Source organism: Eulemur rufifrons, chromosome 15, assembly GCF_041146395.1.
Source record: "Eulemur rufifrons isolate Redbay chromosome 15, OSU_ERuf_1, whole genome shotgun sequence".
Taxonomy (NCBI): domain Eukaryota; kingdom Metazoa; phylum Chordata; class Mammalia; order Primates; family Lemuridae; genus Eulemur; species Eulemur rufifrons.
Genome location: NC_090997.1, coordinates 3,712,693 through 3,725,045, shown reverse-complemented (window position 1 = coordinate 3,725,045; position 12,353 = coordinate 3,712,693). Strand labels below are relative to the sequence as shown.

The 12,353-nt window shown below is 54.0% G+C and overlaps 3 protein-coding genes across 4 annotated transcripts; 1 reads left to right on the top strand and 2 right to left on the bottom strand.

Annotated features, from left to right (window-relative positions):
* Positions 1 to 251: 251 nt before the first annotated feature.
* On the bottom strand, positions 252 to 1,570 carry PFDN6 (prefoldin subunit 6). Its single transcript, XM_069488178.1, has 5 exons — positions 1,540 to 1,570; positions 1,245 to 1,395; positions 926 to 996; positions 720 to 844; positions 252 to 460 (listed from the first exon to the last, which is right to left on the bottom strand). Exons 2-5 carry the CDS (start codon positions 1,306 to 1,308, stop codon positions 331 to 333), a joined length of 390 nt encoding a protein of 129 aa, XP_069344279.1. The 5' UTR covers positions 1,309 to 1,395; positions 1,540 to 1,570; the 3' UTR covers positions 252 to 330.
* A 348-nt stretch (positions 1,571 to 1,918) lies between these two features.
* On the top strand, positions 1,919 to 10,021 carry WDR46 (WD repeat domain 46). 2 transcript variants are annotated; one of them, XM_069489216.1, is made up of 15 exons: positions 1,919 to 2,056; positions 2,219 to 2,431; positions 2,541 to 2,621; positions 2,728 to 2,840; positions 2,952 to 3,039; positions 3,167 to 3,228; positions 3,494 to 3,598; positions 3,692 to 3,842; positions 3,983 to 4,118; positions 4,323 to 4,422; positions 8,570 to 8,883; positions 9,032 to 9,126; positions 9,304 to 9,399; positions 9,550 to 9,663; positions 9,764 to 10,021. In XM_069489216.1, exons 1-15 carry the CDS (start codon positions 1,988 to 1,990, stop codon positions 9,860 to 9,862), a joined length of 1,836 nt encoding a protein of 611 aa, XP_069345317.1. In that variant the 5' UTR covers positions 1,919 to 1,987; the 3' UTR covers positions 9,863 to 10,021. The 2 variants fall into 2 exon arrangements, with proteins under 2 accessions (XP_069345317.1, XP_069345318.1); XM_069489217.1 differs by having other exon boundaries at positions 1,946 to 2,056; positions 2,384 to 2,431; positions 9,764 to 10,017.
* A 300-nt stretch (positions 10,022 to 10,321) lies between these two features.
* Positions 10,322 to 11,988, bottom strand: B3GALT4 (beta-1,3-galactosyltransferase 4). Its single transcript, XM_069488051.1, has one exon. The coding sequence runs from the start codon at positions 11,731 to 11,733 to the stop codon at positions 10,582 to 10,584; it is 1,152 nt and encodes a 383-aa protein (XP_069344152.1). The 5' UTR covers positions 11,734 to 11,988; the 3' UTR covers positions 10,322 to 10,581.
* Between the last annotated feature and the right edge of the window lie 365 nt (positions 11,989 to 12,353).

Sequence of the window (12,353 nt, the reverse complement as noted above, 5' to 3'; positions counted from 1 at the left end):
TCTCACGTTTCCTAAAGGATCATGCCAACCAAGACAAGGGAGAGTTAAGGGTTCTATGTATAGGCAAGAAGCAGGTTTGAGACATTTAAGATTTTAGTTTCAAGAAAGAAGGATTACCCTGCCACGGAGAGATTCCAGCTGCAAGAGTCTGGACCTGAGGGGAGTAACACAGGTGGAATATGTATAAGGTGGAAGGGACTGGGGAAATGGGGGGAGACAATTATGACAGAAGTGGCTGGTCAGAAAACAAGCCAGGTATTTTTACATTTTATTAGCTACAGTATAGATCCTAGAGCTGCCTTATTCCCTCCCCTCCCCCCCTCCATGGGGTCAGGCCTTCCCAGGAACCCCTGCCTTTGCCGCCTGGGCCCGCTGGAACTCCTGCTGCAGCTGAGCAAGGGTTTCCCTCTGTTGCTCTGACTGCCGCTCAAGGTCCCGGAGCTGGGATTCGTATCTCTTACTGAGGAGAAACAAGGGAGACAAAGAATCAGAAAAGGAGAAATTCATGGGAATTATTGAGGGTGCTGAAGGCAAGAATGAGATTGGTAGAAAACTTTAGATCTAGGGGAGGGAGGAGAGGGGGGATTAAAAGGGAAGGAAGGGGTTGGAGGAACTGGACAACTGGGGACTAACTATGGAGAGCTACTCTGCAATCGGTCCTCAACACCTGTACTCCAGTGGTGTCAGTTGCAGCACAGGGTGGCAGAACAGAGACTCACATTTCAGCTGTGATATACTCCAGCCTCTTCCCCACTGTGGCCCGAGCCTCCCCCAGCTCCTGTTTGACCAGCACAGGACCCAGAAGTTTAAAGACCACGTTGGACCCATCCAGCAGGGCCAGTTCCTGATGGAGGGGCAGGACGTATATGATCAGAACCAAGGCTGGTACAGGTCCCTCCTCGCCCCACACATCCCAGTCCCTCACCTCCTTCACGATATTATTTTCTGTTAGTTGTGCCTCAAGCTTCTGCCTCCCTGACATGGATTTACTCAAGTCTGGGAGTAGGAGGAAAGACATGATTAGAAACATCAAATATGCCACCGACACCCACAACCCCAGTTAGAAGAAAATGGATCTGAGAAAGTAGACAAGGATCGGGGCAGCGGGTCAGTGGGTAGAGAAGAGTCTTGAGGAGGGAAAGTAGCTGCATGCGGGGGCCCGGATGGGGCCGAAAACCTTATCTTGGTATGACTCTGGGTTGTGAGTGGATTGGGGCGAGGTCACACCGACCCTGCTTCCTTACCCTTCTGTAGCTGTTGATATTTCTCCACTTCTCCCTGCAGCTTCTTCTGGATCAGTTCAGCCATGGCCGGGATAAAAGCCTGCGGGGAGCGGGAGACAGCCGCTGGGTCTCACTCTCTGGAAGGTCTCTGAGCTCCCCTTTCTGGCCTGGCCTGCAGAAATGACAGCACTCTTGAGAGGCAGTCCCTCGGGGCACCGCAGCCTCTCCGGGTTCTGGATATCGACTGTACTCTGGCCGTAGGGGGTGGAGGGCGAAACTCGAGACCCCAGCCCTCCCAACCGAAACCCTAACCTACCCACGTTCTCCCCTCGGTATTAACAAACCCGGAAGTAAACAAGGAATGCTGGGAAAAGATGGCCGGAAGCTGCCTTCTGACACAGGCCGGGAATGTAGTTCTCGCATGTTTAATGAGTGGCGTTCTGCTAAAAAGATGGGACTCAGAAATGTTTAGGCAAGATGGGGAAGCTAATCCGGAAAAATAAACCGCACCGTTACTTGGGCTCTGGCCCCAAACCTGCCTTTTTACTAATACTAGGGCATAAACTGCCGCTCGCGGGGGCGGTGACAAGACCTGCCCCGCCCTTCAAAGGAGAGCATGCCCTCACTCAAGATGGCGCCTAGAAGGCTTCAGACTTGGTACAGTGCTCATTGGATGAGGGTCAGAGGACTTCCGGGAGTTTCTAAGGCCGCTGTGGGACAGCTGAGAGGAGTTTTCCACGTGGATTGGGGTTCGGGAGGGCGAGATGGAGAGAGCCCCCAAGCCAGGCAGGGGTGTCCCACCCAAGAAGGACAAACTTCAGGCCAAGAGGAAGGTAGAGGCCTTCCTGGGTGGGAAAGGAAGTTTTGTTTGTTTGTTTGTTTTTTATATTTTTGACCTCCTAAGATTTCCATGTCCTAGGGAAAGGAAGTTTTTACCTGCAGGTTCGGGGGGCGGAGCGTGGGCAGGAGTATCAGAGTGCCCGGTCTTCCCGTAGAAACCGCGGCGATATTGGGAGGAAGAGACCGCTCCGACCACAGCCCGAGCCTCTCCAGGGCCCCCTCGTAACAAGAAGAGGAATCAGGAGCTCCGCCCCCAGAGGCCAAAGACCACTCACATCCTAAAGAAGTCTCGGATCTCTAAGAAGCCGCAGGTCCCGAAGAAACTCAGAAAACGAAGGAATCCAGAGCCCCAGCGGAGCTTATCTGGGGTGAGCTTGGGACCTGATGGGTGGCAGGGCACGTCGCCTTGTTCTTTGAGAGTGAGAGGGTTAGGGGTCTACACGAGCCTGTTTGCTAATTGCCTCTTCCCTGCCCCAGGCCCAGGACCCATTCCCAGGCCCCGCTCCCGTGCCTGTGGAGGTGGTACAGAAGTTCTGTCGCATTGACAAATCCAAAAAGGTGAGGTCCAGTCGGAGAGTGGAGCAGGGTTGAAGGCAGGGAGTGTCTGGGTGAGCTGGATAGAGTCTTGACCAGGTGGCTCTCCTTTGATCCAACAATTTTACAGCTACCACATTCGAAGTCCAAAACCCGAAATAGACTTGAGGTGGCTGAAGCTGAGGAAGAAGAAACAAGTGTCAAAGCTGCTCGTTCTCAGCTACTGCTTGCTGAGGAACCTGGGTAAATGTACCCTAATCTGGGCCTCCCTAGTCCTTGCTTTACAGGACTGTCTTTTCTCGTTTTCCCACTTCATATGGGAAGCTTTACTGCCATCCTGACCTTCACTTGCAGGTTTTTGGAAGGAGAGGATGGGGAAGACACAGCAAAGATACTCCAGGCTGACATCGTGGAGGCTGTGGACATTGCAAGCGCAGCCAAGGTGAGCCTGAGGAGGGTTGATTCATGGTGCAGGGCAAGAGAGAAATGGGGACTAGAAGAGAGAATTACTGAAGAGAATTCATTCTTTCTTGATTTTTTTTTTTTTTCCTCACTCTTCTCTTTCCCAGCACTTTGACTTGAATCTGCGGCAGTTTGGACCCTATAGACTGAACTACTCTCGAACTGGGAGGTAAAGCTTGTATTCCAGTGACTCTTGAACTAAAATGTGGTTGTGTTTTCTCAACCACTTCAGCCATACCCACCTCAGTCATACCCAGAATACCTTTGGTGGGTTGATGCGGGGAGGGTCCTGCGATTTGCTTAGATGTGAGGGTTAGCATCTACAGCACAGCTCTCCTCCCACGTGGAGAGGAGGGGCTGGTGTGGGGCAGACCTCAGTTTGAGTCAGGGTGTTCCCCTGTGATAACACCTTGCCTGTCCCTCACCCCCAACAGGCACCTGGCTTTTGGAGGGCGTCGGGGTCATGTGGCTGCCCTTGACTGGGTGACAAAGAGGCTTATGTGTGAGATCAACGTCATGGAGACAGTGCGGGACATCCGGTCAGTGGTCAGTGGGGGTGAGATAGCCCATCCTTCGTTGAATGACAGCCCATGACCCTATCTCCCATTGAACCACCACTCCTCTCCCCGCAGGTTTCTCCATTCTGAGGCGCTGCTTGCTGTCGCTCAGAACCGCTGGCTTCACATCTATGACAACCAGGGCATTGAGCTCCACTGCATCCGCCGCTGTGATCGAGTAACACGGCTTGAGTTCCTGCCTTTCCACTTCCTCCTGGCCACAGCTGTGAGTGGCTGTGAAGCACAGGGACTGGGTGGCAGCCCTTGGGAAGACCACTTCTCCTGAAGGACCCCAGTAGAGAGAAGACAGGGCAGTCAGGACCCAGTCATTCCCTCTCTCTCTCTCTCTCTCTCTCTCTCTCTCAGTCAGAGACAGGGTTTCTGACTTACCTGGATGTATCGGTGGGGAAGATTGTGGCCGCTCTGAATGCTCGGGCTGGACGGCTCGACGTCATGACTTGGAACCCTTACAATGCCGTTATCCATCTTGGACACAGCAATGGTCAGTCGCTGGCTTGGCTTGGACTCCCTGACCATCCTGACTTGCTTTTCTTCTACAATTTGTACTTCATACATGCCTTAAAGTTATCCTTTTGTTTCCCTCTTTTGTTATCTCTTGGTCTTGAGTCCCCATCTTTACCAGGTTTAATAACCTCAGGGTTAGGTTTGTGTTGATAACTTTAGTTCTTCTCTTAATTACTTCCAGGCACTGTGTCTTTGTGGAGTCCAGCTATGAAGGAACCGCTGGCAAAGATTCTCTGTCACCGTGGTGGGGTACGCGCTGTGGCAGTGGATTCTACAGGCACGTAAGTCACTTGTTTAGGGATGAGGTGTTGGGTGTCACAGCTGGGCAGAAAGGTATGGAAGGCAGTGTGCCATTAGGAGCACAGACTCTGCAGCCAGGCTACCTGGGTTTAAATCTCACTGTTACCACTGTCCAGCCATGTAAGTGTGGGCACATCGATAATCTCTGTGTGCCACGGTTTCCTCACTCTTAGTGTGGTGACATGAGGGTCTAGCTCAAAGGTCTGCAGACTTTCTCTGCAAAGAGCCAGACAGTAAATGTTTGAGGTCTTGCTGGCCAAGAGGCAAAAACTGAGGGTATTATATAGGTACTTAAATAATGACTGAGAAAACAAATTATCATTAAGTTTTTTTTTTTTTTTTTGAGACAGAGTCTTGGTCTTTTGCCCTGGCTAGAGTGCCCTGGCATCAGCCTAGCTCACAGCAACCTCAAACTCCTGGGCTTAAGCAATCCTTCTGCCTCAGCCTCCCAAGTCGCTGGGACTACAGGCACGCACCACCATGCCCGGCTAATTTTTTCTATATATTTTTAGTTGTCCAGATAATTTCTTTCTATTTTTTAGTAGAGACGGGGTCTCGCTCTTGCTCAGGCTGGTCTTGAACTCCTGATCTTAAGTGATCCACCCGCCTCGGCTTCCCAGAGTGCTAGGATTACAGGCGTGAGCCACTGGGCCGGCCTATCATTAAGTTTTAAGCAATGAAATTAAAAATATAAGAATTGAATATGATATTCTTGTAATACAGGTTTACTAATGGGAAGAACTGAATTCCTCTTTTTGAGGAAAACATTTTGCTTTGAGGTTCAAACTTGGTATTCTAAATCATCCAATTTGATTGCAAATATTCACGTTAATGCTGATCTGTAGAGAGATTTTACATATTTCATCTTTGAAAATATCTTTCCACACCGGTGATGATGTAGGTGGTATGTGAGATGCTTGAAATGCTATCAGGTTATAACTGTGTCACTGTGACTTGTAGCGTACACTGAGCAGCAGGGCAAATTGAGATGCCATAGTCTCCATCTTGGTCCTTTGACTGTGGTGTGACAGAGCAAAAGCAGCCACAGTTTAAGTGCATTGAGTGTGGGTATGTTCCAGTAAAACTTCATTTGTGGGCTGGATGCGGTGGCTCATGCCTGTAATCCTGGCACTTTGGGAGGCAAGGCAGGTGCATCACTTGAGGCCAGGAGTTTGAGACCAGCCTGAGCTATACCATAGCGAGACCCTGACGCCACAAACAATAGAAAAGTCAGCTGGGTGGGGTGGCGCGTGCCTGTAGTCCCAGCTACTTGGGACCAAGGCAGGAAGATGGCTTGAACCCAGGAGTTTGAGGTTGCTGTGAGCTATGATGACGCCACCGCACTCTAGCCCGGGCAAGAGAGCAAGACCCTGTCTCAAAAAACAAACAAATAAAACAACAAAAAACTTTATTCGTGGACACCTGAATTTGAATTTCATTTAATTTTCACGTCTCTAAATATTCTTCTTTTGTTTTTTTTTTTTCCCAACCACCTAAAAATGTAGAAACCATTCTAGGCTTATGGGCTGTACAGAAATAGATGGTGGGCAGATTTGGCCCATGGGGATAGTTCACCAAGCCCTGGTCTAAAGTCCTCATAAAGCTGTGGCAGATTGAAAACTAGTTAAGGCATATACAGAGTTTAGCACAGCGCGCAGCAGATGGGGAGCACTACTGTCATATCGTTGTTGTCATCAAGATGATCATTCTCTTCAGGTCTGGCTGGTGATGTGAGGGGCGGGGTGGTGTGTCTGCCTCGGATTCCTGCTGTTCCCGAGGGAGCATCTGTGTCTTCCACAGCTGTGCTTTCTGACTTGTACTTTCCTCTAATTCCTTTCATCGGGGCACCTGCTGTGGGTGGGGCTCTGTGCTGAGGTCCTGGGGACATAGGGATGAATTGTTGAGCCTGCCCTGGTGTGGTGTTCCAGTTACACTTCAGGTACAAAACAGGTGGCCGTGGTTTATGGGAATGAAGCCAGGTGATGCATTTAGTCTCTACTCAGTTGTCTTCTGTCATCCCAGACTCAGTGTGACCAAACTGAATAGGTCGCCTTACTCCCAGAGTTCCTCCTTGCCTGCTCCCGTTCTCCCAGAATTTTCATCCCCCAGAATTGGACTTCTTTGACTCCTGTAGCTATACATAGTCCTCATGTTCTTTGGCCAACAGGAATAGCAGGAACCAAAATTTCCTGAGTGCCTTCTGGGTCCCCCGGCTCTGACACTTTGGTGGCATCATGACTACCTGTGAAGTCTTGGCTGCATTTCCCCAGGGGTCCCTCCCAGAGCTGTCTCCATCCTTGCTGTCTCCCGTGGGCCTGAGTGATACAGCCATTTCCAGCCTCTGGCTCTTCCTTGCTTGTCCTGGCACTCTTCTCAGAATTACCTTTCCCACAGGCTGCTTTCCTCCTTTTACACTGCTGCTCAGGAATCTTCTACATTAAGTATAGACTACATAATCTATTTTTAAGTTGTTTTAAGGAAAATCAGTAAGCAAATGCCTGGAAAAGGAAAAGCCTGGTGGTCACCAACTTATGAAAGCCTCCAGCCTGCCAGCCTGGCTCTTGGAGAGTGGGGAGGTCTGCCTGAGGCTTTGTCCCTCTGTGGGCCACTAGGCCTACGGTGTAGCTTGCCCTTCCCGGGCCACCCGGGTCAGCCACTGCTCACCTGTGCTTCGGGCTTAGTCACTAGTTCACTGAGGCCTGGGGTCTAGTCAACACCTTGATGCTGAACAGCTCTGGTCCTTGATCTTAGGCCCATCCTCACTTTTCTCTGGTTCTCCTCAGGAGGTCTTCACACAGGCCAAGGGGGCTCCAGAGATGAAGCTGACCATCCTCAAGAGGCTTTCTGGAAGCTTGCGTTAGGACTGGATTGGCCTCTCAAAGCTGAACTGCTTCCTGCAAGTTCAGTAGTACAGTGATGCGGCCTAGATGGCTGTCTGGCTGCTAGGCTGGCATTGACCCAGGGGGTCCCATAGGTGGGTGGGTGTAGGGGAGAGGAGCCAGCATGTGCCCTTGAGTTGTTGCTTCACTGAAGGGTGTGACCCCATGTCCTAGGAGCCACCTGCAATTCCTGGTTTGCATTAATAGCCCCCTGTGGTGGGGCTGAGGCCCTGATTATCTTGTCAGGAGAAGTACCCAGCTGGACCTCTCATGGGCTCCATCACCAGGGCAAGTCTCGAAGTCCTTGGCCGCTTGGCAAACATATCTCCCCTGCCAGGATGGTCCCCCTTCAGCCTCCCTCTCTGAGGAAAAACTTGAACATAGAAAGAAACTCCAGCATCTGAAAGTTAACAGCTTATGCAGCGCACGGTTCCCTGAGAGGATATGGTTACCACCCTTGCCTTCCTCCTTCCAGGGGAAGCAGAGAGGGGCAGGGCCCAGCCCTCCGGCGCGTTACTCCCCTGCTTCCTAAGTAGGTTTGCTCGAGTCCATGCAGTCTTCAGCTTGTGATTAGTCACTGCCAGAGAGCAGTGTTGGGATAACGAGCTGTGGGTCCTCAGTCTGACTTTAAAAAGACCCTACAATTTCTCCCCTCCTGATTTTCCTGACCATCTTTCCCAGCAATCCTGAAAAACCTCACCTCATCTCACTGAAAACAAACCTCTGCTTCCGTCTCATGATAGCACGTGTTAATACATTTGTACCTGCTGTGTCTGTTTATCATGCTTTCTTGAGAAGTACCTAGAATGGCTCAAATCCCGCCTTGCCCACGAAGCCCTTCCTGACCACTGCAGATGCTCTTTTCCTTTGCTGCGCGTCTACGCAGGGGACGTCACATTTAGGTACAGCCTGTCGTAGGTGTGCTTGCTCCCTTGGCCTCGTGTTTCGGTAGGGAGTGTGGTGTGAGCAGATAAGATGCAGACACTAGAGAAACAGGCCTGACTTGAATCCCAGTCCGACCATTCACTAACCCAGATTTCCTTTCTCTGAGCTTCTGCTCCTCACCTGTAAAAGGGAAATAAAAATAGTACAGAACCGTGTGAGGCTTAACTGAGAGGATGCCCGTGGAGCGTTAGCGTGACGGCAGCAGTTGTTATCGTTAGTCTTTTTCTCCTCAGCTGGACTTGGGCACAGGCCTGCTTAGTAAACCCATTTACTGACAGCTTAATTGATCGTCCTTCCCCCCCAGGTACATGGCCACCTCTGGCCTGGACCACCAGCTGAAGATCTTTGACTTGCGAGGGACATTCCAGCCTCTGAGTGCTCGGACCCTGCCCCAGGGAGCAGGGCACCTGGCCTTCTCCCAGAGGGGACTGCTGGTTGCGGGAATGGGCGATGTCGTCAACATCTGGGCAGGGCAGGGCCAGGCCGGCCCACCCTCCCTTGAGCAGCCCTACCTCACCCACCGGCTCTCAGGCCCTGTGCATGGCCTTCAGTTCTGCCCCTTTGAAGATGTGCTAGGGGTGGGCCACAGTGGGGGCATCACCAGCATGCTGGTCCCTGGTGAGTGGGCCAGGGATGGGGCTTGAAGTGGATCAACTCTGGCTGCACGCTAGGGTGGCCTGAGACAGCCAGGAGCGCAGGGCTTGGCCAGGCTGGAGCCGCTGGCCTGGCTTCTTCCTTATGGCTCCATGCTCCTCACTCCCTCCAGGGGCTGCTGAGCCCAACTTTGACGGCCTGGAGAGTAACCCGTACAGGAGCCGGAAACAGCGCCAGGAGTGGGAGGTGAAGGCCCTGCTGGAGAAGGTGAGGTTCTCCCCGCCGGAGAAGGTGTCTATGTGTGGGGCTGGGGTGGGGAAAGCTCCCCAGAGCTCTTATGCTGGGGGATCTTGGGAAGAGGGCTTCAGCAGCCTCCCTGGCTTCTCTTTGGTGCCAGCCTCCTGTGGCTCCTTGCCCATTCCTGTCCTTGTGTGACACTCCCAGGTACCTGCAGAGCTTATTTGTCTGGACCCACGGGCCCTGGCGGAGGTGGATGTCATCTCTTTGGAGCAGGCAAAGAAGGAGCGGATAGAGAGGCTGGTATGGAGCAGGCCGAGTGCCCAGGCCCTTCCTCACCCCCACATCTCTGCCCACCACGGGCCTGCCCCAGAGGTGTGGCACAGCAGGTGGGTGCTCCTCGTGCCCTGACTCTGAGGCTGTAACAGATTATGCTCCTGTCCCCTTCCTCAGGGCTATGACCCCGAAGCTAAGACTCCCTTCCAGCCAAAGCCAAAGCAGAAGGGCCGCAGCTCTACAGCAAGCCTGGTGAAGAGGAAGAGGAAGGTCATGGACGAGGACCACAGGGTAAATGAGCACTCCCACAGCCATACCCTCCTACCTGGACTGCTGGCCAGCCTGCCACTTAGCACTTTGCTCATGTCCTCTCTCCCTCTCCTGTCCCCAGGACAAGGTCCGGCAGAGCCTTGAGCAGCAGCAGCACAAGCAAAAGAAGGCCAAGCCCTCAAGGGCCCGGCCATCTGCCCTGGACAGATTCGTGCACTGAGCCAGGTTCTAGGGTGCCCTGGGAACAGTCTTTCCCCAAGATCACCAGTAGGGAAATGACTGTCCCCTGGAACGAGGGGGCAATGTGCACCCTTTCTCAGTTGGAGGTAGACACCTCGCTCTTCGGGTGGGTTGGTAATAAAGAGGAAAGTGATTTTTTTGGATGATGTGTCTGAATCATCCTGTGGACCTATTCCCCTCCCCCTTGCCCAGCATGGGGCTATTCTAGGATCAGGGGTCACAGTGTCTGCCTTTATCCCTGCCCCATACCTTGTGGTCGCTATGGCCTTAGCCTTGCCTTTTAAGAGCCTTCCTCAGAGAGGCTGTCCTTTCTCCCATGTCCCGGGAGATGTCCTTTCTGTTCGGCAGGGCCTAGTAGCCTCTGGGCAGGTTCTCCAGGTTTGTGTTCTGGAGTCCTAGTGAATACCACACTGCACTCGAAGAGGTGGAGAGACAAGTTTATTGAGGGGTGTTTGCCCCTCTTCTGCCCTGGCTGGAGAGAACAACTCCAGCTTTTTTTTTTTCCTTCCTATGACCATCTTTGGGGCTGGCAGGCCAGGCCCCTAGAGTTCTCCTACATCCCTGTCTTTGGTGACAGACGACATGAGCCGATCAGCTGCAGCCAGCTAGGGCCCCTGCCTTGGGCCTGTGAGAAGAGAAGGTCTCAGGGGTGCTGCTGGGCTGTCAGCTCCTCGTACCTCTCCTTGGCTGCAGGTGCTGTCAGCTGTGAAGCCAGGCCATTACCCGGCACCGCAGGATGCCCAGGGCTCCCTGGAGCCAGGAGCAGAAGGGTGCAGTCCTTTCTCCAGCAGAGCCACCCACCAGCTTCCAGGCTTCTTGCATCTTCCAGGGGTCCAACTTGTGGGATGTCAGCAGGAACTTCCCATAGCAGCACCGGTCCAGGGGATAATGGGTGGCGCCAGCCAGCTTGACACAGTGGGTTGGGGCGAGGCCTCCTCGTCGGGCACTTACCCCCACAAAGACATCTTCCAGTGGCAGAGGGGGTGCCCCGCTGGCCACTTTCAAAATGAGCCGCACAGCAGAAGCTGATAGCACGTACCCTGTGCCCGAGGCATAGGGGGGAAAAGGGCCCCAGGTTGGAGGCCACTGCTCCTCTGACACGTGGTGCCGGCCCCCTAGCGTCCGAGAGGGGTTTGCCCGCCAGTGCACCCGGCCCAGGTACAGAAGAGGCACTGCCTTGCTGTGTGAGGCCTGGCCTCCTTCCGGCTGTTCATCTCTGACCGCAGCCTCTGTCTGGGGCTCCGTGCCCCTCTCCCATTGCTCCCAACGGCCTCCTCGCAGGACCAACTCTGACACCAGTTCTGGGACGTTGACAAACACATCATCATCCGTCTTGAGAATGTAGCGGGCCATGGGGCAATGTTTGTCAGCCCAGTTCAGCCCACTGAGGGTCTTGAGGGTGAGGTTTCGGTAGGAGTCCTGGAAGGCCGCCTGCAAGATGTCCCCCTGGGCAGCTGATTCCCTCGCCAGGTCGTTCCCGTGGGAGCCCCAGGTAGGGTGCTGCCTGTTGGGCTCTCCCAGCAGGAAGAGCGTCTGCACCCTGAGCCCCCGGGCCTCATGCAGCCCACCCCACGAGGCCCGAATGGCGTTTCTCTGGTTCAGGTTCTCCGGGGCCGTGCACACCAGAATTAGCAGGAAGGGAGGAGCGCCAGGACCACCGCAGGCCTCTTGGTTGGGGATCAAGAGGCGAGGCAGGGCCAGGGGCGGCCCTGGTGAGGCCGGGGCTGGCAGCAGGGAGGCTAGCGAGAGGCTCAGCAGCTCCTCCCCAATCCCCGAGGGCCCGAAGAGGGTCCAGACGATCACCACCAGCAGGGCAGCGAGGAGAAAGCGCCGGAAGAGGCTGAGGGGCATGGCGTGGCACAGTTGGGGATCTGGAGGGAAAGGAGGACGCTTACAGGCTGGAGAGCATAGCTCTCCGTGGCCTGGGTCACCGGCTCGTGCCTAACCGGACACGCCTCGGACGCAGCGGGAGGCGCGAGCGGCCAGTACCAGCCCACCCTGGGAGAGGGGAGGCGGCGGCGCAGCTGGGGACCACGGCAGCTGCATCCTGTGTGGATGGTTACCTGCTGCCCCCAAGCTCTGTTCCGCCAGCTGCCGCACCCCTTCCTCCAGCTGCCGGTCTCTCCGCCACTTACGAGCTACGCGTTTACATCCCCGCCGGAAGTGGCGTCGGAACAGCGCGACAGGGCGGAATACAGGCAGGCGCATGCGCGGGACGGACAGGGACATGGCCTGACGTGTTGCCGTTTTCCACCTCAACCGCCGCGCGCTCTCCGCCTCCAAGTCGGGGAGGGGGACCTCACCCTTTATGGCCACAATAATCTGTGCCTGTTTGTCTTTGCTGCGTTAAGCCCAAATGACTTTTTCTGTACCAGCCTGCCCCTAACTTTCCAACTATAGGACCCCATCTTTTAGAAATCCAGGGCCATCAGGACCTGCAAATAACTGACGGCAACTTGAACTGGCTAGGC